The sequence below is a fragment of the Heterocephalus glaber genome, unplaced genomic scaffold (genome assembly GCF_053883595.1).
Source record: "Heterocephalus glaber isolate CG9 unplaced genomic scaffold, H.glaber_assembly_v1.0 deba00001472, whole genome shotgun sequence".
In the NCBI taxonomy this organism is placed as follows: domain Eukaryota; kingdom Metazoa; phylum Chordata; class Mammalia; order Rodentia; family Bathyergidae; genus Heterocephalus; species Heterocephalus glaber.
This window is the reverse complement of record NW_028258315.1, coordinates 16,095,041-16,118,988: the sequence shown is the minus strand read 5'-3', so window position 1 is coordinate 16,118,988 and position 23,948 is coordinate 16,095,041. Positions and strand designations below refer to the sequence as shown.

At 38.6% G+C, this 23,948-nt stretch overlaps 1 protein-coding gene across 2 annotated transcripts; it reads right to left on the bottom strand.

Moving 5' to 3' along the window:
• Positions 1 to 1,079: 1,079 nt before the first annotated feature.
• Positions 1,080 to 23,744, bottom strand: Stmnd1 (stathmin domain containing 1). Of its 2 annotated transcripts, none has more exons than XM_004847642.3 (5): positions 23,593 to 23,744; positions 13,984 to 14,164; positions 8,380 to 8,531; positions 2,152 to 2,283; positions 1,080 to 1,618 (listed from the first exon to the last, which is right to left on the bottom strand). In XM_004847642.3, the coding sequence occupies exons 1-5, from the start codon at positions 23,671 to 23,673 to the stop codon at positions 1,334 to 1,336; spliced, it is 831 nt and encodes a 276-aa protein (XP_004847699.2). In that variant the 5' UTR covers positions 23,674 to 23,744; the 3' UTR covers positions 1,080 to 1,333. The 2 variants fall into 2 exon arrangements, with proteins under 2 accessions (XP_004847699.2, XP_021116257.2); XM_021260598.2 differs by having other exon boundaries at positions 23,563 to 23,734.
• Positions 23,745 to 23,948: the final 204 nt, after the last annotated feature.

The following is a 23,948-nucleotide window of genomic DNA, read 5'->3' as shown; positions in this document are numbered from 1 at the left end:
ATTCATCCACTAAAGCAACTCTCTGAGGTACTACAATTGCAACCACAATCACAACAGATGCACTCCTTTGCCATGTAGGAACTAGGTCTAAAGATGGAAAGGTATCAGGTGCTTCCTACACAGGGTGATAAATACAAAGGTGAGCCATCCAGGATGACGGACAGAGGAGACTATGAGAGACATGGACTGGGCAACTGGAGGAAGTGATGCAGAGTTGAGACATAAAAAACCTCGAGAAGCCATATGTTAAATAGCAAGAAGGGGAAAGAGGAAAGAAGGAACAGCATGCGCAAAGACCCAGAGACTACAAAGAGTGTGCTGAGTTTGAGGAATTAGAAGACAGTCAGACTGGGTGAATTGTAAAATCTGAGATCCTTACCTTCAAGGAGTCTAGATTCTATCTTGACAAAAAGGATGGTCAATAAGGGGTCTTCAACAGACCAGAATTGTATAAAATTGAGAGAACTGTGGTAATCCAGTTGTGTGGTGGTGGATGAGGTGGTCTAAACCAGATAGTGACATGAGACAAATATAAAAAAGGATGCAAGAGATCTTCAGAATGTAGACTCCTAAGACCCAATCGCTGATTGGATGTGGATGGTAACTGTGTGTCGGGGGAAGCAAGTTAGAGTTCCCATAATGAGGGCAGCAAACTGCTCAGCTCAGAGTGCAATGCAGAAGAGAGGAACTGGCACCAGGGTGTACTCAGCCCCCTCATGCCCTCGTACTGTGGCCCCAATTGAAGTTCTTTTCCAATATGAAGAAAGCTCCACACTTTGTATAATTCTGAGAACTGGATATCGCTTACTTATATTATATGGGTGAAACTGTAATTTGATCAACTCCAAGATATTGCTTTATTCCTTGACAGCACAAATAATTAAATCAAACAAAGCTAAATATATAGCACAAGAAACAACCAGATTATTAAAATACTTAAAAGAAATCCATGCAATTTGTCATAAATGACTGTCATGAGGACACAGCCAAGGGTGAGGAAGGACAAAGAGGGATTAATTTGGCACAAACATTTTCATGTGAGCTGGAAGGGTCTCATAAATTAAACATGTCTAGGGATGTTTGAAGTCACTGTGAGGGAGAATACCCACCTTATAATATCTAAGCTGATCAAATGTATCCTTGTTTTCTTTTTCACTTTTGTGACCATTTAATTCACTCAATTAGTATTTAGCCCGTGCTGCTCATTTCATCATTCTTAACTCACACCGGAAATCCCAGTGGGTGAGGTCACATGGGCAAAGAGCATAAGACACACTAGGAATGTGACAGGAAGAGTGAATGGCTTTTTATGAAATTCACAAAAACTGGCTTATTAGAATACATCATCTTCTTGATTGTAGAACATGTCTGACTCCACGACCTCAAAACTTGGGTAATGGTAGCTTCTGTCCATCGGGGTCGTATCACGTTTACTCTTCTTCCTCTTCAGTAGCTCTCCTGCCTGCAGGTCAGACAGTGCAGACCCAGCGGAACTCACAGTCTCAGGCCCTTTGGCAAATGGAACCTCAGTTGTACCCAGCTCAGTGGAGTCGGAATGACTGGTTGGGGGCAAAGGCCGTTCACTTCGTAGCCTTTTTCTTATTTCTTCTTCTTTCCTCTGAAAATCAGTAGTAAAGAATGAAAAAACAAAAGCCCAAGGAACTGTAAGTTTTCATTAATGTTGCTTGTCATGAACATTTCTGATTTTTCTATTTTATTATTCAGTCAGGTAACACACATTTGTTGAGGAGGCCCCATTGAAGAAAACAGGTAGAGGGCCGACCCTCATGGGGTTGATAGTCTAGTACTTGCTGCCTCTGAGGCCAAGTAGAGAGATGCAAAATGAAGCCTATGGGACTAAAGCGGTGAAGGCTGCTTCTTGGCAAAATGGCCGGTAGAGGGTCGCGGGATATTGTTTATTAAAGCTATATGGCTGAAACTGTAATTTTCAGTCAACTTTAAGATACTGCTTCATTCCTTCACAACACAAAGGTATTTAAAAAAAGACAAACACTAAGCATACAGCATAAGAAACATACAGATCATCAAGCTAATGAATTTATCTTAAAGTTAATGACAGGAAAGGTCTAACAGGAGCTCCTTTTCACAAGCAGTGAATTTCTCAGATTTAAGCACTGAGAACTCATTTACCTTTCGGCGCTCCTCTGCAGCCTGCATCTTTTCTTCTATGTCCCTCATTGTGAAATCCTTTACATTCTTCTTGATCTTAAGTTTCTTCAGTCTGGCTGGTGGCTTTCTCAGAGGCTTCTCAGTTGTGTGCACCTGGAGGAAGACATCTTTTAAAATGGAGATACAGCTGTATCCACTGGGAGAAAAGGCAGGAGAGGTAGAATAAATGCAGTTTAAAATGTAAATTGTAAAAAATCTAAACTTTCCAGTAGCGGATTAAAATAACTACAGCAACTTGAAAGCTGGTAACAATAAAATTAATTCCTAAAGATAAAATACATTAGCTAGCTTAAAATTATCAGGTAATTACATAATAAAAAGTGTTTAGAATGCCAGATGTTCTGACCTTGGATGGACAAGGACTCATAAGAAGAAAAAACATCTTCAGAATGAATGCAAGATGGAAAGGTGGAAAATGAGTGATAAATTTGTAGTTCAAATAAGAAAATAAGTTCAAATTTTTACCTTGATTAATAATATTCAGTAAGAATATTCATTGATATTATAATATTACACAAGCTACAAATGACTTTCATTTAGATAGAGACTAGTTTTTACTATTTTTGATCTTGAGGTTGAAAGAGATCATTATTATCGAGCAATAAGTCTTTGCTGGGCTTTGCTATTGGTGCATTACAGATATTTTCATGACAGTATACAAATGTCATTTCATAGTATTGACTATCTTTTTGACAGTTCAGAGATGTTACAATGACTTTCTAATTATAGTTTCTAGTCACAAAGTTATTATAAAAGGTTTATGAGGAAAGTTTTAATTTACATGTTTTTTAAAATGTACATTTATGATGAAAAAATAAAATGATGCTAATCTCCAAATTCTCTGTTTAACAACTTTGCTCCCAATCTTACTCCTCAGCATGAACCTTCTAGAGTTTTTTTGTGTATCTTTCCAGATATTCTCTCTCTCTATTCAAACATCTGTAATGTTAAACACAACCTAAATGGGATAATATCACATGGTTCTGCAATTTGCTTTATTTTATTTAATATTGGCATCCATCTAGTCATTATATATAGATTTATTACAACTAGGGAAAGATTTTAATGAACTACAAGTCTTCATTATAAAACAAACTGAATATTGTTCTAGATGATTTCTCTGAAGTCATCTTTTTAAAGACAAAGGAGCTATTAATATTCACTTTAATTTCCAAAATACTCTCTCTTCAGACTATAATGTAGATACTGGGAAAATAAATCAACCAAAGAAAGGTAGTTTAGCATAGAAGAGGAAAAAAAATGATTGGGACTCAGACAAATCTGGGTTTGAATCCTTACTTGGATAGGGAGCAAGTGACTACTTATGAGTTGTTAAATTCTGTAAGCCTTGGCTACCTCATTTTTAAAACAGGCTTAATAAGGGCCGGGGATTTAGCTCAGTGGTTCTGCAACCTGCCTCACAAGCTCAAGGTCCTGAGTTCAATCCCTGGTACCCAAACCAAAACAAAACAAAAAAAACAACAAAAAACCCAAAGCAGGCTTAATGATACTTATAAGATTTTTTTAAGGGAGGAGAAAGTGTCTGATACCCACTTAGTAAGGATAACTACTTTTCCATAGGTCAGATCAGTGACTTTTTCAATGACAGCCCACAAAATTATAAGCAGGATGCAGGGAAAGAGAACCGGAAGAGCACCTGAATGGAAACCGGAACCAGAGGTGGTCGCTAGTATCCCAGCAGGCTCTACCACTAACATCCAGTGTGTATCCAGAGACAAATACCACTTTTTTAGAATTCAGTTTTCTTAACTGTAGCATAGTGGGAGAACAGGGGACTTCTAAATTTCCTTGCAGCTTTAAAAATCTGAGTCTCAGAAAGTCTTAAACGGAGAATGTTTATTGATGTTTGGCTCTTACAATCTTTTGATGGTGTTATGTAGTGTGAAATTTCTACTACGTGAAAATTAGACGTACTTTAAAGCAAGTTCTCCATCTCCCTCATTTTGTATCATTCTTATGACATTTGCTTTTTAAGCCTCTGGCTGGCAAAAGTCATTTGCTGAACAGAGGAACATACTTGTTATGGTGGCTTAAATAGGGATACTGTGAAATTAGTATGAGAACTTTTCTGAGGATGTTCACTCATAGAGAGTTAAAAGAAAATTAAACAGTAATCCAAGATCAAATAGAGAAATCCTAGACTTTACACAGCAGTCTGAATCTTGACTAAATTATGAGATCACTCAGTAGCTCTGAGAGAAGTTTGGATTTTCAGGTTGGGTAGACCTTCCTATGGCTTTCTCTCAAAATGATGCCTGTGAAATCATGTTCTTCCTCCCCTTGAGAAGTTAATCCTACCTGTACAGTTCTTGCCTTTTCTTGAGTTTGACATTTTATGGAAAAAAATTCAAAGACCTATATAGATTTACCTGTATTCTTTACAGCTGAGTTCTATGAAGTCACGGTTTGTCAAACACTGGCACTTAAAAATGGTTATAATGGTCACAATATTCATAGAGATGCCACCAATATAAATCAAACAACAACCACCTTAAAGTCAAGAGAAGTTACCAGTACCATTATTTTTGTTATGAAAACTATTAGAGGGCCAGGGATTTAGCTCAGTGGTTTCGCCACCTGCTGCGCAAGCGCAAGGACCCAAGTTCGATCCCTGGTACCAAAACAAAACAAAACAAAACAAACAAACAAACAAAAACTATCAGAGAACTACCAATTCCAGATGCTGCAAAAAGATTTATATCTTGCTTCTAGCCATAATTTATACAAATTAGCCAACCTACCTTCTATAAATTATGTCTCACATCCATGGTGTATTATTCAGAGATTTCCTACTTAACTATTGACGTATGGGTGAACCTACCCTGGTTTTGTTCTCTAAGAGAGTCTCATGTATAGACTAGACCAAAGATTTCTGCAAAAGATCTGATCATCCCTGTTCTTTCATTCTCCTAGAGATAGGCAAATGGTCACTTTCACCATTAACTGAAATTGTTTAGTCCTAACTCATTCAACTTCCTCCTTAAAAACTTCCCTTGAGATTCAACAAGTAATGTGAGACTCTTACACAATGTGAATAAACTCCCTAACTACATTAAAGGTTACTAAGTACAAACTTTGACAAGACACAAGAAGAATTAGTAGAGAATTCACTGAACCTCATGCAAGGTCCTAGAATGTACTAAGAGGTAGGGAGAAAGAAGTTTGGGATAAAAAAACCACCTAAACTTGATAATATCTGTATGGATAAATGAGAGTCTCTCACATCTCTCTAAAGCGGTCTATACTAACTGAAACACACATCAACACCTGTACAAAATACAACTACATATTTATAATATAGTCACTTTAAATTTCATTAGAATGATTTATAATACACTGAGTCATTTAATAATCTGATCATATTTCTTAGATAAAATTTTAACTCTTAAATAAGTAGAAAATCTCTTAATATGAAAATACTTAAAAACTGAAGATCTAGACCCAGAGAGCACTGTGGAACTATTGCAGTACTCACCAGCCAGTGAGTAAAATATTCAAGAAAAAAAGTTGAAAGGAGCCCTATTGTAGACACAGACAATCCCATAGACCTCTAGGAAGAGATTCTTCATGAGGTTGGTCCTAGTTTAGGAAAGAAATGGAGGACCTTCACTTTTCAGCATCCTTTACACTACTTAAGTCTAAATGAAAACCCAGTGGGAGAGAACTATCTGGCTAAGAAGGGGATAGGTCTACATCCAGTGTTCTCTTGTACTTAAGCATACTATTGGGTTCACATCTGAAGCCTGTTTAAAAAAAGTATTTTTGCCTTTATTCTGTTTCTCCTATGATATTATATTTAAAATACTTTTTCCTTAGATCAAAGAAAAAATAATGTTTATATTGGATTGGATTCATCACATTGTAGTAACTGCTGACATTGGCTATTCTTTTTTAACATCATCCTCTATTGTTTCCTTGACTCTGGCTTTTCTATCAATTTTCTCTGTTTCTTCATAAAAATTAAGTATTAGATACTTCTTAGCATTAACAGTCCAATATTTCTATATCTTATTAAAATTTCCCTTAGTCCTTCCATATTTATTCTTGTCTTTTCACATGGGCCTCATAACTTTTACCAACAAATTTAAGGCCCCCAGTTTCTGACAGTTATTTTCTCAAACACACCTGAATAAAAAAGGCTTTATCTATGACACCAAGCAACTGTTTTTCTTCTGCACTCCTCAAATGAAGAATAAGGTGTAATCTTTGTCTCTATTCTTGAAATGTTTATTTTTTCAAGAATATTTTAGAGTTCTCTTTCACTATGAATGAGGAGTGGGCTGTGATTTCAAAAGGATTATCCCTTCTCAGCTTGATAATGAATTTGAGAACTTTGTGTGTAGGTTTGTTGAAACTTCCAAGCTCCTCCCCAGAAACATTTAGGGGGCTTTGTAAAGCACAAAAGCCAACAACATACCCAGGCATAAGACCAAGGTGGAATCTGAACACCAGGATTTTTGAAAGTTCCCTAAGTGGCTCCAATGTGCAGTCAGGTTAAGGGCAACAACATTAGGCAATAAAACAAAGAGCTGTGTGTTGCTGCTCTGGCCTGCTGCAAACCTGGCTCATGTTGAGACATCTTGGCTCCATACCAAAGCCAAGAAAAAAAGAAAAAGAGAAAAGAAAAAGGAATTGTGGCATTATTGTAATTTGTCACATTTAAATCCTTTTGAGAATATCCCAACCATGGTACTAATGAGCATTTTAGTTCTATATAGTGTGAAAAGTCTTCACCTGTCATTCACTTTATGATGTACTGAAAGTCAAGCCCGTAATTGTTATTAATAGACATATTTCTTTTACAATGTAGCTTACATTAATTAGCCTATGAGCTCCTTTGCAAGGTGTAAATCAGAAGTCATTCATTTTTGGTAACTTGGTGTTCCCATTGACATTAGCGTCAAGGTGTCCCCGGTACTTCTGGTAGGGAAGTATTGTTTAGTCCCTGAATGTCATGGGACCCATCCTCCTCCACTTAGTCTGCTCTCCTGTTTTTGGACACATCTACTTTATTTCTGTTCCCCAGAGCTCACATATAGCTGGAAAAAAATCCTTTCCCCCTTAATATTGAAGTAGTATTTTCAAATATGATCAGGTACTCCAAAATATCTTGGGTAATGAAAGTGCTGTACAAATGTAAATTGTCATTATGATGATGGAGTTAGCCTTTCCACTATCTGATCCATTTTTGCCATTTCCTTTCTCCCATATCTTCTTATTATTGGCAGCCTGATAATAGTCTTAAGGTCTGGCAATCTTCTTTCCCCAAATACTTCCTCTAGGACGTCTTCTTTTTTTTGTTTTGTTAAGAAATAATGAATCTTAATTCCTTAATTGACTATTTGCCCTAAAACACAAGGATCACTAATAATTATAAAACTTCTGATGTGATTTCTCATCTTTATCTCCCCCCATTTCTGTTTCTCTTCTTTTCCATTCATTTCCCCAAAGCTTCTTTACATTTTTTTTCATTTCATCTTCTCTCTTTTGTATATGTTCTAAGAAATACTGGTGGTATCTGGGAGCATTGACTTAAAGACAAATAATAAAACATGCTTTTATCATCTTCACAACTTGCTATGAAACTTATTTTAAAACTTCACATCCCTAGACTTTGGCTAAACAAGTTAAAATCAGAGCGTAAAATATTACACTATGGTAAAACAATGACAGATTGATCAGGATGAATCAATAACAACAACAAGAAAACTGTATGATTTTTAGAACTGTATTTTTCTCCTCCTGTTTGATTCTAGTGTGTGCGTATGTATAAATAAATAAGCATATCTGTTGTAGCTTTCACATTAAAGCCTATTTTCTTCTTGGATAAATAAAAATTCAATTTTATATCCCAAAAGTTAATGCATAACAAAAAATGCGGAAAGAATGAAAGTATATTATTCAATGGGGCTTACTGTGTCTCAAATTTAGTAAAAGCCACAATGTGATTTATTGGATTCATTCATCATTAGTGCTTAGAGCAATACTTGGATCCATAGAGAATGATGGTGTGCCAGGTGTGAAGGAATTTACAGAAGAAAAACCTGGCTTAGATAAATGTTGTCATTTGTATGGTAAGTCCCATATGCTGGGAATAATGACTTATGATCAATCATATTCTGTTGTTAATTTTAATTATAAGTTAATAGTAATCTCAAAATTACTTGCCATAACATTATATGATTCTCCATTTCTAAATACTTTGCTGTGGCTTTGTATTATTCCTTGAACAATTAGTTCCTCCAGGATGTCTGATGACTTTTGTCGCTCTTGATTCTCTAGAGGTTGCAGTTTATTGATTAATCCATTGGTCACTGGGTCTTCCAAGGAAAAGAAAAAAGAAAGAGAAATTTAAGAACAAAGATTTTTATCAATTGCGTGCCTTACAAATCACGTTATTCACTTAAATCTTAGTCTTAATCTTAGTATCTGTTTCTGTTATAAAACTTAGTAATTCTGTTAAGTTCAAATTATTACTGTTGTTACAGAGGAAGTATATTGATGTAATATATTCTTTATTTAGCAGGTCTCATATTAACATAACAAAAGTCTCCCTTGTGCAGTTATGTAATGCTTTTTTGTTGTAACAACACTTACACACTTGGGGCGGTGATGTGAGTTTGTCTGCTAATTATGAAGCTAACCTACAGCTAAGACTGAGACATTCTTGTGACTCCTATGAGTTGGAGTTTGGTTTCTATGCTTCGTATACAAAGGATAAACAGGGCAATGTTGCCAGGAGACGTCTAGTTCTGCAACCCTGAGTGTACAGTTACATCATCTGCTAAATCTACAGAAGTGAAAGTATGTATCTTTGAAGCTTTGAGCTAAATCAGAATGAGAATTCGAGTGGTATCAGCTAAATTTTTACTAGTGATCCTAAAAATGAGCACTGAAACATTAATAGGAGACCCCTTGTAAACTGTAGTCATGAGAGACCTCTTTATTACAAATCATCCAGTTACATAAATTATCAAATAAGCAGTCACACTAATATCATCACATTATAACACAAAGGGTGCTGGCTGGTTGGTCTGTAGGCTGCTTTGGCCTTCTTTTTCAAAATGATGCAATGTGGAGTCCTCAGAAATGAGCTCTCTTACCTTTGGTGGATGGAGTCTTTTAATGAAAAGTCTAATCTCAAAGGTGACAAAGACACCTTCCTTGAATTTGTGCTGGGAAGGCAGACAACACGCCCACAGACATGCACACCCACAAATCAGACATGTCTCACTTCAGAATATTAATCTACCTGTTACAAAAGATTTCTCCAACCAACCACGGCAAAAAATGCCAACAAATTCCTAACATCTCAGATCTTTTCAGGGTCTGTTCTTCTGCCCACACAAGTGTTTGAAACAGAAGCAATTCTCATTTTAAAGTGCTCCATGCAGGCTTTGGCACTGAGCGGTAAAATATATCATCTAAGCAGGTGAACTAGAAACTTGAAATGGTGGAGAAAAATTTAACAAAAGGTCCGAGGTGAATCCACTTCAAGGAATTAGAATTTTTTTAATATTGTTGTTGTTAGAAGATGGACTTTCTGGCAGGATCAAAATAATAACAATGACTATTTATTGAGGACTTAAGGCACCTCCACTATACTAAGGACTTTATGTACTGCATCACATCTAATTCAAACATAACTCTGTCAGAGACACTATTATCTTGATTTTATTGACAAACCCACTGATGCCATGGAGGTGAATTAACTTGCTCAAGGGGACTTGAGTTGCAAGTGTGTTACCTAGGACTGAATCCAAGTCTGTTTGCTTCAACATCCATGTTCTCACCACCTCCCTGTTCTCCCAGACGTGTCATATAAATGGCTACATCCTCAACCCCAGGGTCTCTCTCCTAGGATGCTTCTAAAAGGGATATCATGTTTGACATCTGCTGCTAGTATCATAAAATTATTGCAGCTATTCTGATACTTATTTTCAAAGTCCACTAAAGTATTTGGCGTGATAGTAACAGTAGCTAACCCCTACAGAGATTCCTGGAACACCATGATCATTTAACTCATTTTCATGGGACACTGGAGCATATTGGGAAATGTTTAAAAATAACAACCTGGTTCTATTTTATTATAAAAGTAATACATGATTACCATAGTAAATTTAGAAAATATAGAAAAGAACAAAAGGTAAAATTAAAATGCCTATTTTATCATTGTGAAATATGAAATTTTATTTCAAAATTTAGCATCACACTATACACATAATTTTGTTTCTTATGCTTACCTTAGCATTTTCTCATGTCATTAGAAATTCTGTATAAGTGTAAAAAGTGAAATTATACTAGAAAACATGGATGAAATCATTAACCTTGGTGTAAGGAGAAGCTTTCGGATTTTCTCAAAATCCAAATGTAATAAAAGATTGATAAATTTTACTGAACTAAAAATAAAAAAATAAAACTTTTACAAGCCAAACGAAGAGTCAAAGGTAGATATCCTGTACTTCCAAATGTATGTACTTAAAAAGTACAATATCGTTTTTTATATTCTTCCCAAAATTACTTAACCTGAACCGAATCATGAAATCTCAGACAAACCCAAGCTGAGGGACATTCTACAAAATAAATGGCCTGTATTCTTCAAATATACCAAGGTCTTAAAAAACAAAGAAAAGCTGAAGGTTGTTTTGATTAAAGAAGACTAAAGCCACATGATAAATGAATTAAGCATGTCATCTAGGATTAGACTCTGAATCATAAATTTCTTTATAAAGGTCTTTTGTGATATAATTGACATCATTTGAATAGAGTCTATAAATGAGATAATAGTACTGCATCAATGGTAATTTCCTGATTTTGATCATTGTACAGAGATTATGCAAAGAATATTCTTGTCTTTAAGAAATACACACTGGTTTATTTAGAAGTAAAGTCACATTAAATCTACAACTAATTCTCATAAAAAGTATATACACTTGCATATGAGAGGTTATGATCATGCAATTGTGGTGACATGTTAACATTGCAGGAATCTGAATGAAAGAATGTAGAATACTGGATTTTTTTTTTTGCACCTTTGATTTTTTTCCTTGAGTCTGATATTATTAAAAATAAAGTCTTTTTTTCCCCTTAAATTCTTTTATTGGTACATTTTAGGTATACAATACATTTACATTTATCATTGGGTGCTTGTACCTGTCCATGATGTATCTTGGTTCTTATGTTTTCTCCATTACCTGTGTGCCCTTCACCCCCTCCACCCTTCCCTATTTGCATAGACTTTGTTTCCATATTTTTTCTTTTCTCATAATTTTTCCTTTCCTTTCTTTCCTTTCCCCTTCCCCTCTTGCCACCCCTACCCCTTTGGACCTTTTCTTCCTATTTCAAATTATCAATTATTCATTTTAATCCTTATTTACACTATCAGTTTCTCACACCAGAGAAACTATTCGGTATTTACATATGTGTGTCCTATTTATTTCACTTAAGAGTATGGCCTCAATGTGGATCCATTTAGCTATAAATGTCTCTAGTTTCTTGTTCTTTATGGCTGAGTAGTACTCCATTTTATAAAAAGAAACCACATCTTCTTTATCCAGTTTCCAGTTGATAGGCATTTGGGCTGTTTCCAAGCTTTCGCTATCACAAACTGTGCCGCTATAAACACGGGTGCACATATATTGCTGAGGTATGATTCTTTTAATTCTTTGGGGAAGATACCCAGCAGGGGAGTAGCTGGGTCAAATGGGACCTCTAGCCCTAGTTCTTTGAGGTATCTCCATACTGATTTCCACAGTGGTTGCACCAGTCTACACTCCCACCAGCAGTGGAGCAGGGTTCCTCTTTCCCCACAGCCCCGCCAGCATTTGTTATTGGTTGATTTCATGATAACAGCCATTCTTTCTGGAGTGAGGTGGAATCTCAGCATTGTTTTCATTTGTATCTCTCGAATGACCAGTGATGTTGAACATTTTTTCATGTATTTATTTGCTATTTCTACTTCTTTGTCTGAGAAATGTCTGTTCATTTCAGATGCCCATTTTTAAATTGGGTCTTCAAATTTGGGGGGGGTCTGATTTTTTTCAGTTTGTTATATATTCTAGATAGTAGTACTTTGTCTAAGGTACAGCTGCTAAAATTTTTTTCTCACGTTGTAGGTTGTTTCTTAGCTCTGTTGGTGGTTTCTCTTGGAGTGCAGAAGCTTTTTAATAAGATGAGATCCCAGTTGTTGATTCTTTGTGTTAGTTCCTGTGCTACTGAGGTTTTGTCCATAAAGTCTTTTCCTATGCCAATGTCTTCAAGAGTTCTACCTAACTTATCTTCCAGCAAGTTTAGTGTTTCTCTTTTAATATTTAGATCTTTAATCCACTTCAATTTTAGTTTAGTGCATGATGATAGATATGGGTCTAGTTTTAATCTTTGGCAGGTTGAAATCCAGTTTTCCAACACCATTTATTAAATAGGCTATCTTTCCTCCAGTGAGGGTGGTTGGCTCCTTTGTCAAAGATGAGGTGGCTGAGTATGTCTGGAGTTGTTTCTGAATCTTCTAATGTATTCCACTGATCCTCAGGTCTGTTTCTTTGCAATACCATGCTGTTTTTATCACAGTAGCTTTGTAGTATAGTTTCAAGTTGGGTATTGTGATACCCCCAGCCATGTCTCTGTTTCCTGGAATTACTTTTGCTATTCTAGGTCCCTTCTGGTTCCAAATGAATTTTTGGACTGTTTTCTCTACCTTTGTGAAGTATATTTTTGGAATTTCAATCAGCACTGCATTAAATCTATATAGCAGTTTTGGAAGTATGACCATTTTCACTATATTGATTCTTCCTACCCAGGAGCAAGTGATGTCTTTCCATTTTCTTATATCCTCCTCGATCTCCTTTTTCAGAGTGCTGTAGTTTTCAGTGTAGATGTCTTTTGCTTCCTTTGTTAGATTGATTCCTAGATATTTCATCTATTTGGATGCTATTGTAAAAGGAATTGTTTCCCTAATTTCTCTCTCAGTGAGTCTGTTATTTGTGTACAAGAAGGCTATTGTTTTTTGAGTGTTGACCTTGTATCCAGCTACTCTACTGAATCTGTCGATTAAGTCTAGAAATCTTTTGGCTGAGTTTTTTGGGTCTTCTATGTAAAGTATCATATCATCAGCAAATAATGACAGTTTAACTTCTTCCTTTCCTATCTTTATTCCTCTTTAAAAAGGAAATACAGATAGGCCTAGACTTACTGATGGTTTGACTGAAAGTGTTTTGGCTTTATAGTGGTGTGGAAACCATATGCATCTTGTAGAAACCATAATTTGAGTTTAGGATTTGGATTCCACCCCCACCCACCCAAAAATGGACCAATCTTCTCCTAGATGCTGGACAGTGGCAGTGACTACAGCTCCCAGTCAGCTCCACGATCAGAAGGGGAAATGACCAACAATGTACAGTGTGTTGTGTGGCTGAGCTACAGTAGGATATTCTATAAATTACATGCTGCCAATTCATTTTCAAGTTATGGTACTTTTGATTGATGTTTATCACAAAATAATTCCATCATAAGTAAGTCAAAGGCCATGTGTACATGGGAAATGATAGTGTTAATTTAAAAAAATGGTATTGATTGCTTCATCAATAAGATTACTAGTGGTTAGTACCATTTACTCACATAATGAAGGCTAAATTCTAATGTTTTAAACATAACAATCTTCCCATTTAAAGTACCCTCTGGTTCACAGAGCAGTGATAAAGGTCACCAAACATGTATTATATAGTACACTTGGAGAAATGATTTTTTGTAGAGATCAATATGAACAGAAGCTTTTACCTGAATTTGCTTTTTTATTCCTGTTGCTAGGAGATGGAGAACTTTCTGGAATGATTCCAGGTAAACTTCCCATCAGGGCTTGCGGCTCAAGACGCTCTGCACGGTCCACACTGTCCTGGGGAGGGGTCCCTCTGGTTTGGGGGCTACAGTTCTCCCTTGCAGGTGTCACCCTGACATCAGCCTGTGAAAATGGACCAGCATGGTGAAAATTCAGATTTCCTGGGGGAATGAAAACAGTGCTGCAGGGTCTGCTTTGTACGCCTTTAGTGACTGAGGTAGGCTAGAGAGCACCCAGAAGCCTGCAGATGTTAGGTTGTATGGCAAATCTACGTAGCAGATGTGATAAAGTCAATCTTCTCCAAGGGGCAAGATTATCTCGACTCATCCAGGTGCCCCAAGGGCAATCACAAGTGTTAGAGAAGAGGAAAAGATGGTGTGAGGGTGGAAGCAGGGAAAGATTTGAAGATGCTATGGCCCTGGAGTTGAAGATGGAGAAAAGGGCCACGAGCTAAGGAGTGAAAAGCACACAGCTCTAAAAGCTGGGAAAGGAAAGGAAAGGGTTCATGTCTCTGAATCTCTGTACTGAGTTTGATTATTTTGGACTTCTGACTTCCAGAAGACATCTGGGTTGTCTTAAACCATCGAGTTGGTGTTAAGTTTTAAAAGTAGGAGTAGGAAACTAACATAGTTCTACTAATTCCTTTTAGTATCTAATAGGTGTCAGTCAGATTCAAGCTATCTTGAGATTTCTTGAGGATACCACAATAAACAAGCTCAAGGTCACCAAATATAAAAGTAGAGGTACTATTGTATAGAAAGCATTTTAAAAATAAGATTATATTGATTTTAAAGATTAAAAAATGTAATGCAGATTCATTATAAAAGTAAACAATATAGAAGGAAACTGTGATGGTCACTATAGTAGCCTGTTATTCGGTCAGACATTAACCTAGGTGTTGCCATGAAGGTGTTTTGTATATGTGATTTAGATCTACAATCAACTGACTTTAAGTGTAAGAGATCATCCTTGATTATCAGACTGATTCTCATCCAATCAATTGAACGGCTTCAAGGGTAGACCTGAGGTTCTCCTGCAGAGGAAGGAATTCTGCCCGAACTACAGCTTTCTCTCCAGCCTACTCTTTCGGACCACATGCCATATTCTATGGGTTTTGGACTTTCTTCGCCAGCCCCATGATTGCACAAGCCATTTCCTTGCAATACATTAATCTCTCTATTGATTTATCCATCTCTCCGTCTATCCGTCTCTCATCCATCCATCCATCCATCCATAAATCTATCCATCTGGATCTGTTCCTTTGGTAGAACCCTAACTGGCACAGAAACATAGGCAGTAAGAAGGAGTACCACTCTTTAGATGTAAGCACTATCAACATCTTAGTTATCACCTCCTAAATGTATTTGCTTATAAAAATAACATTTAAAGGTAAGTTGAAGTTGGCCAAGAAGCCTGTGGAAAGATATTCAGTATCATCAGTTATTAAGTAAATAAGAAATCCAAACCATAATGAGTTGCTTCACATGCATCAGGACGATTACAAGGAAAACACACGCACTTACACACACACTCACACACACACAATAACAAGTGTTGGTGAGGGTGGGGAGAAACTGAGGTCCTCATGAACCATTGCTGTGGGAATATAAGATGGCACAGCTACTTTGGAAAATCATTTTAGAGTTCCTCAAAAAATTTAACCATTGTAACCACGTAACTTGGAAATTCAGTCCCAGGTATATACCAAACAAAATGAAATTATGTGTTTACCCCAAAAACTTGAACCTAACTGTTCATAATATTCAAAAAGAAGAGACAACTGAAATGTCTATTAATAGATGAGTAGGTAAATGAAAATATGATATAGTCATATAAAGGAATATTATTTGACAACAAAAAATTTAAAATACATGTACAACATAGACAACTATGATAAGTGAGAGAAGCCAGTCATAAAAACCATTCATGCTCACAACAGGCAAATTTATAGAAGCAGCAATAAATTTAGTGGCTGAGTAAGTCTAACAGAAGGGAAGTTGATGAAAATAAGGATGGCTTATTTTTTTTAGAGGGAGCAAAAATGTTTTAAAATTGGATTGAGGTGGTGGTTGTCAATTGCATGTTTTTTTGTTTTTGTTTTTTTGGGTTTTTTTGGTACTGGGGATAGAACTCAGGACCTTGCCCATGCGAGGCAGGCAGCAGCACCACTGAGCTTATTCCCCAGCCCAATTGCATGATTTAAACAGGTTAATTGTGTGGCATATGAACTGTATTTCAATTAACTTGCTTTAAAAAAATAAAATAGATCAGATCATTTATTAAATATTATATTTCAGTAACACTTCTTTCTCCACTAACAATATATTAGAAACAATTGCCTATTGTATCATATTTAGGTCTGTCTCATTGTATCTAATGGTAAGGAGTAGCTTATTCAACAATTTCATTGTAGGGGCCAGGAATTTTGCTCAGTGGCGCTGCGCCTGCCTAGCAAGTGCGAGTTTGATCCCCAGTACTGGAAAAAAACCCAAACAATTTCATTGTAGTTCATTTTGTAACTCTACCACAATTCATTTAACGAATTACTAAGCTGTTTCTAACTTTCTAATATTATAACCAGTCCTGAGATAATAATATTGTTCATACACTTGCTTGTGAACCCATCTACTGGTTCCATGAGAATTCCGAGATGTAGGTAGATATGCTGGCTCAAAGGCCATGCACACTTTCTAACACTACTCTATGTGTTCTCAGAGGGCTCTGCGTAAATACTGCACCATTTTAAAAAATTCATGTTATCTTTTAAGGGTCTTTATTTCTTCAGACCACAGTTGCATTGCTTATAAAGCTAGGCTGTGACATAATAAACCACTGACATCTCAGAACTGCTCCATGTGAAACTTTTTACAGTTCTAAAACAAAAGAAGAAAAATAAAAATGTAATGAGTTTCACCAACTTGATTCAATGTAAGCCATTGTCATTTATTTGGATAATAAGTATATTTTAAATATGAATCTGTTATATTCTCCTACTATGTCCCTCTCTCCCAGGGTCGGCCCTTCTTTCACCGCATGGGTTTCAGTTTTCCACCTCTCATTTCAATGGATGTTATCAACTTTTCCTCCATCTAAGACACATGCACCAGAGGAGGCTTCCTCACTATCCCCAGAAAAGATAAGAACATAAGCCTCGGAGTCTGTGCATATTGCCCTCATGGGATCCTTTTAACGTCTACTGGCTATTTCTGCCCTAACGGATGCCCTGACTTTGAGGGGCTCAGCATTCCACTGTCAGCCTCCCATTCTACTGAACAGTCTTGCTGTTCTAGGACACAAGTTTGTACCTTGCTGGGAATAGCAAAAGGTTCTAAAGGGGAGAGAAGCTTGAATGGAGTCTTGATAAATGAGTTCCCCTCAGGCAAGGAGAAAGAGCTTTCCAAGAGGGAAAAGCATACAGGTAGGTGTATGATTCCATGCCACGTGCCAGGAACTTGAATGATTCCGGTATTGGGGAAACAGACTGAAGCAGAGAGAGGAAGGTGCTGAGTTGGGAAAAGGAAGTCTTTTGTTACAAGTAAAAGAGATGGATTATTTTGAATTCAACGGGAATTTTTTTCTTTGAAGAATTTTTACCCACAGAAATGAAAGAAAATCATTATGCATGCTTTTAAGAAAGATTACTTGTGGGTTAGTGCAAATTATGGGAATAGAAGGAAGAAAAGAAGGAATAGAATGGGTCGATGAGTGAGTATTAGGGCTGTTGCCCAGCATGAACTAGGACCTTGGCAGTAAAAACAAGGGGAGGAGGTAGGTCTTGAAATACTGGGAAGAATGATAAAGGACGCTCAGGGGTTCAGTTTGAAGAACGAAGGCCCCTTCTGGATTTAAAATCATGACTCTCAAAATTAGACAGAGACCGAGAAACTCTAACAACTGTACACAATTTAAAAAAATAGAAGCACATTTGGCTGCTCTCTAGAATTGTTTCCCAGTAACAGGAGCGCCAACTATTACACGCTCCAAAGTTCGAAGTTCCTCAGAGGCCAAGGAGAAGTCACAGTGGACAGGGTGCAGGTCATGCTCAGGATCTCATAATTCGATTAGAGCTTCTTATATATTCCCAGGGGAGATTTACATAGCTCCTTATTGTGTTTGCAGAAAATGATCACCGCAGCTAAACCAACATTGTTTTGTGGGTTCATTAGATCTATGGCTCACGACGACATGGGGAATATGACAACCAACCAACCAAACAAAAACTCAATGGGTCTGAAATAATAAGTCAGCACAAGGAGAAAGCCTGGAAGCAACCATGTTCTTTTCTCTATCTTCACTTTTCTTCATAGACATTCCTGCCCAAGCAGTCCCTGCAGAATAAGCAAACCCAGGAAAAAATCTTTACATCCAACATAGCTCATATCACATGCAACACAGAATGCACACATGGGCACAGGTTTCATACATATAACAAAGCAAAAAGAGAGCTGATCTGATGTTTTTTTCTTTGAGAGGTTTACAATTCACATTGAAAATAAAGTCCAAAGCATGTTAAGCATTTTTTGCCTTATTCTCAAACTATTAAAAGCCAGTATCCACAGTGTTAGTAAGACAAGTATTTTTCACAGGTTCATTTTGTTTTGCAGATTCATAATTTTTTGAGACCAGCAGTGAGTTCCAGATAGGGACTCATCTTGTCACTTAACATTTCCAAGTGGAGATGCTGGAAAAATCTAACTGATTTAATAACAACAGCAGTACCAGCAGCAGCAGTAACAACAAAATGCTCACATTAGAATTGAAGGCAAAATCAAGTGTTTTCAGTGGATGACTTTTCACAAAGACATTCCAAAACTGACCAATTGGAATGGATTTAAACGCTATAACATTGAATGACCTCACAATTACTTTGTCAGGTGCTGCTATGTAGTCACTTGAATCCAGATCTCAGCAATGAGCTCAGCCCACTTGTGCTGAAAGACAGCCTGCTGTTAAGCTCTGTTAGCGACCAAAACTTAAGCTGTGGGAGACAAAACACCATCTTCTACCATCAAACAATGTATGCCAGCCTGGGAAGAAATTTAAGGCTCTTTTTTTGAAGACTAAGACAATCTTTCAAATATCAGTGTGCAGCACATTCTGGGAATTTTAATTCAATTTGATAATTTAGACTTGAACATAGACATAGTTCAAAGACCAGAGATATTGACAGTTTAATTAAATCTATGCCTCTCAGGGATATGACCAACAGCCTTTTTTCCCCATCTATACATGCAGAGTTTATATTTTCATGCTAAAAAGAAATCTATCTGCATTATATGAGAAGTGGTGCTGAGGGTGGGAATGAGAAAACATTTCATCTTTTCCTTGACGTGAAGTTGTAGTATAAATTCAACATGTTTCTACATTTTCTATCAATTTTATTTTGCACAGTAGTGGCCTAAGTATAACATTTTATCAATTTTAGACAGAGTATAAAAATTATGAACTCCAAGGTAACAGTCATGCATAAAAATCACCGGCATTCCCAAAAAAAGGCATTGTTTTTAACTATAGACAGGTGTTCCTTATTTGTTTTTTGTGAATCTTTTGAAAATTTTCAGTCTAGAGATACTATATATATGTTCTACTAGCGTTTGGAAGAACATATTTGCCAAACAGCTTGGAGGGAATAATTTGTTGAGGCTCCCTAGAGCTGAAAACTTCTTAAATCAAATTATTAGCAAACGTATTTTTCTAAATATATTTGTCTGTAGACATATAGGGAGATTTTTGTCCTTCAAAATTTGATATTTTTTTCTAGTTTACTTCTAGTAAATGTAATAAGAAATAGCAACTCTCCAAAAACACTCAGCAATATGATTGTTTAAAAAGCTAAACTTTAAAAAGTAATTGAGTCCTTTGTACAGACAATAAGCAAGAATTTCTTATCAGATATTAGAGAAAAACTGGGGACAATTTTTGGAGATCACCTATTGCAAGTAAACTTCCCCCTACTTCAAATAGGCAAGGGAATTTGAGTTATTCATGTAAAAGAAGAACACTTCTCTAAATAGGGAAGTTTCTTGTGCTTTTCTTATTGTTACACATCATTTTATTGTAGTATCTTCTTGCATTTTAGAATAAGGTGAAGGTGAAAGGCAAGTCTGTAGACAACTCTCAAGAAGTTTAATTCAGAATATTTTAAAGTTGTGCTGCTAAAAAACATAAATATTTCATCCAAGCAAATATGTTCATCTAATTTTAAAGATACGGCTGAACTCTAAGGCCCCATGCATTTATGAAAATAGTGGAAGCATTACTATTCTGATAGCTATAGAGTGTTTAATTAATTATAATCATACCCTTCCCAGATCAGATTTCCAATGTCAAGTGCTTTGGGCCACAGAAAGAGAAAGTATATTCATGAGTCGACTCTGAGTCTATTTTCAGGTTATTTTAATATTGAATTTCCTCCTTATAGACTGTCATTAGTCTAGTCATGCTACTAGGAGACAAGAGCACTAAGGGATCTGGGGAACTGGGGGCAGTTGGGGGAGGCTATGCAAGAAATATTCATTAGTGCCTAGTCTGCATAAGGCAATGCAATGAGCACCAAAGATACAAAGATAAAAAAGAGTGTCTGTCCTTAGACCGTGACAGCTCAAATAGAAGGCAAACCTGGCAATAAATAAATGTAGTAAAGTGGTTTGCAATCTCACGGGAGAAAGTATCAGATCAGCCCTATCTGTCAGCATGGTGGTAGGGGTGGGTGGGGTCTGGGGAGTTTGAAAGGTGAGTAGAATTTGACATGTGACCTTGAGAAGAGGAAGAAAAAGTCTGAAAGGAGAGAAAAGGGAAGATGCAAAGCATGGAGACAGAACTGGAACAGATCTTGGGAAAAAGCGGTAAGGTCTATTAGAAAATGCAAGTGGGGAGAGATGAAATGGGAGAAGTCAGCTGAGGTCAGTTCAAGGACAGCCAAGAATGGCGTGCTAAGGAATGAGGACTTGACTTTATAATCATCACCATCACTGTAAGAACTTAAGCTCTTTATTCTGTGCCAGGAATGGCCTGACCACTTATGTGAGCTGAATGAATGTAACTTTCACACCAACTGTATAAAATCAGTATTGCTACTATTTTTATTTTACAGATAAGGAAACTGGGGCACAGAGAGGTTAAAGAATGCGATGAAGGCCACACAACTAATAAGTGATGAATCCAGAAATGAAACCTTGGCTGTTATATTCTCCACCACTGGTTACGTCCTCCCCTAATGTGTTGGTAACTGTTTTTCAGCACGAGGCTGATGCATCTGGTTTTATTTTAGAGAAGTCACTCTGGAGGGAAGGTGGAAGATCAGACTGAGGCTGGAAATAGAGAAAGGATCCAGGAGGCCAAAGAGGAGAGTGGAGGGGCAGAGGATGCAGCTCAATGGCAGAGAGCTTCCACAGCATGGGCCAGGCTGAGTTTGATCCTCTGGGCTGAAAAAAAATCCAAGCAGGTTGATGATTCTCTATCTCACCTAGATCATTCCAGAAGGAACCAAAGACTCCTCCCAGGCTTTTGGAAGGGCCTTGATCGAGGGGGACTTCATCTATACATCACTGGGGGACTGCTTTTCAGCACTCTCTCCTGCTTTATACAACAAAATTATTTTCAGTAATAATCATGAGAGTGAACAAATGATAATGGCCAGAAAAGAAACACCAAGAGTGGAAAATGTCTTCTATCGAAGTCTTGTATGAAATCATGCCTAAAAGAAAGAAAGAAAGAAAGAAAGAAAGAAAGAAAGAAAGAAAGAAAAGATTTTCTATTTTTTGTGCGTGGGAAAAGAACAGCACGACAATACTGTTGAGTGACATTCAGGTATTTTTGGAAAAAGGGAGGAAAATATTCTTACACATTAAAAGGAAACAATCATGAATAATAACGAAGACAGGTAGAGTGTTCTCAAGAAGCCCATGAATCTATCAAGAACAAGGACTTTAAGCGAACATCCACCAAGGAGTAAGGGAGGGACGCAGCAGTTGCTCTGGCTCTCAGTCGGTACTGAAGGATGACGTAGGTGCTCACCAGCCTGACAGGAAGGGGCCAGGGATGGCACCCAGGGAGAGGGAGCAGCACAGGGAAGGGCACCAGGGGGTGAGGGAACCTGGAGGTGCCAAACACTGCAAGCCATTTGGTCTGGCAGCCGCAAGAGGCCATGAGGAAGAGGCAGCGGCACTGGAGAAAGGATGGGCCCACACTGTAAAGGGTTTTGTACACCACAGGGAATTTCCTGGGAAAACAGGTGGCAGTGTGGGAGGCAGTCAGCTGGGCTGTGGCGAAGCTGAAAGATCGGGTCATGGGGCCGAATGCAGACAGCAGCAGTTGAGGGGCGGAGAGCAGGGCAGGGTGCAAAGATGGAGGGCAGATGAATGGGGCCACCTGCCCGGCACCTGGTCCTGAGCCTGGAGTCTCCGCCTTTAAAAAGCTTGGGTTTGTTTTTTAACTGTACTCCCTGGATGTACCTCACACGTGGCAAGTGCTGTACCTGGCGTATGATAATGTCCCCCACGGTGCCTGCGGAGCCAGAGCCTCAGCCTTGAACAAAGAGCCCCTCCTGCAAAGGTAGCCCCATGCCTCAGTGTGCTGGGCTTCCGCCCGAGTGTCCGGGGAAATGGAGGAACCATGTTCCCTTTCATTTTTTTCTAACATTACCGAAGACTGACTCCAGGGCCTTTGCATTGAGCTACATCCTTTTTATTTTTTACTTTGAGACAGGATCTGGCTAAGTTGCCCACGATTGGGCTGGGACTTGCCATCCTCCTGCCTCAGCCTCCCTGGATCACAGGCGTGCACCGTCATGTCTGGCTCCCTCCCAGGATGATTGTGATGGTGAATTATAGGTCACCCTGTCTTTCGCTAACCCCTCCTAAGGAATGGATCCTTAAGGTTCCTAGTTCTGTTTACAGAATCTGGAAGGTAAAAAGGATGGGAAGGAACGCAGAGCTTATCTCTGCCACAAGCAACTAAGCCCTCCTCCGGACCCCTCCGGAAGAACGCCCTTAACGTTTCCAGACAGGACGCGCCTTTGCGGGGAGTGGAGAGCGAATAGGAACGAGGCTTAAAAACTAGATCCTGCCCAGTTCTGCGTTCGGATAAGCTGTGCAACTTGGGACGAACCTTCCACCTGGCCACCGCCTAGGCCATCGGTGGAGCCAGAGGACGCAGCCAGGTGGTTCCGGGCCCAGCTCCAAGTCCCACAGAACCCACCTCCCAGAAGCAACGCGACAGAGCCGTTCCCACCGCCCGGATAATCGCGCCCCCCTAGGACTGCGCTGAAGGTGCAGCTTCTCTGGCTCTTCGTGGCTCTGCCCTGGGCTGTGCCCAGCCTTGGCAGGCTCTCAAAGCTGGTCCCAGATACCCCTCCGCTTATCGGGAGAGTCCTGCACACACACATTCCCGACTCTGCACGCCGGCCGCGGAAAGGCGCTCCCGCCCTGTGACCCACCCGCGAGACGCGCAGGCATGGCTCAGCCCACGCAGGCGGCCCTCAAGCGTGGGAACGGCGAGGCTTCCCGGGCAAAAGTTTATACCGTGTCGTTTAATTGCGGTCGATGTTTTACCTCGCACCCCTCCTCCCAGCCCCGTCTGGGCGCGGGCGTGCGTTTCGGGTCCCGCGGGCGCCAGGAAGCTCCGCAGCCCATGCCGCGCTCCTTTACGCGCCCCGCCGCCCGCAGCTCCCTCAGCCCCAGGCGCTCGGCCTCTGGGCGGTTGCCTGGAACTGTTGCCATAATAAATCGCGTCGGCTGACCTGGGATCCCGGAGGCGGCGGGATTTGGGCAGCGTGAAACTTGAGGACCCGAGCGATCTAAATCACGGCGAGGATGTAGCTCTAGCCTGAGCGAGGGAAAGGCAGGGCCCGCGGCCTGGCAGAGTTAGTTTTAAAAATACTGGAGCCTAAGAATCCTGCGAGGACTTT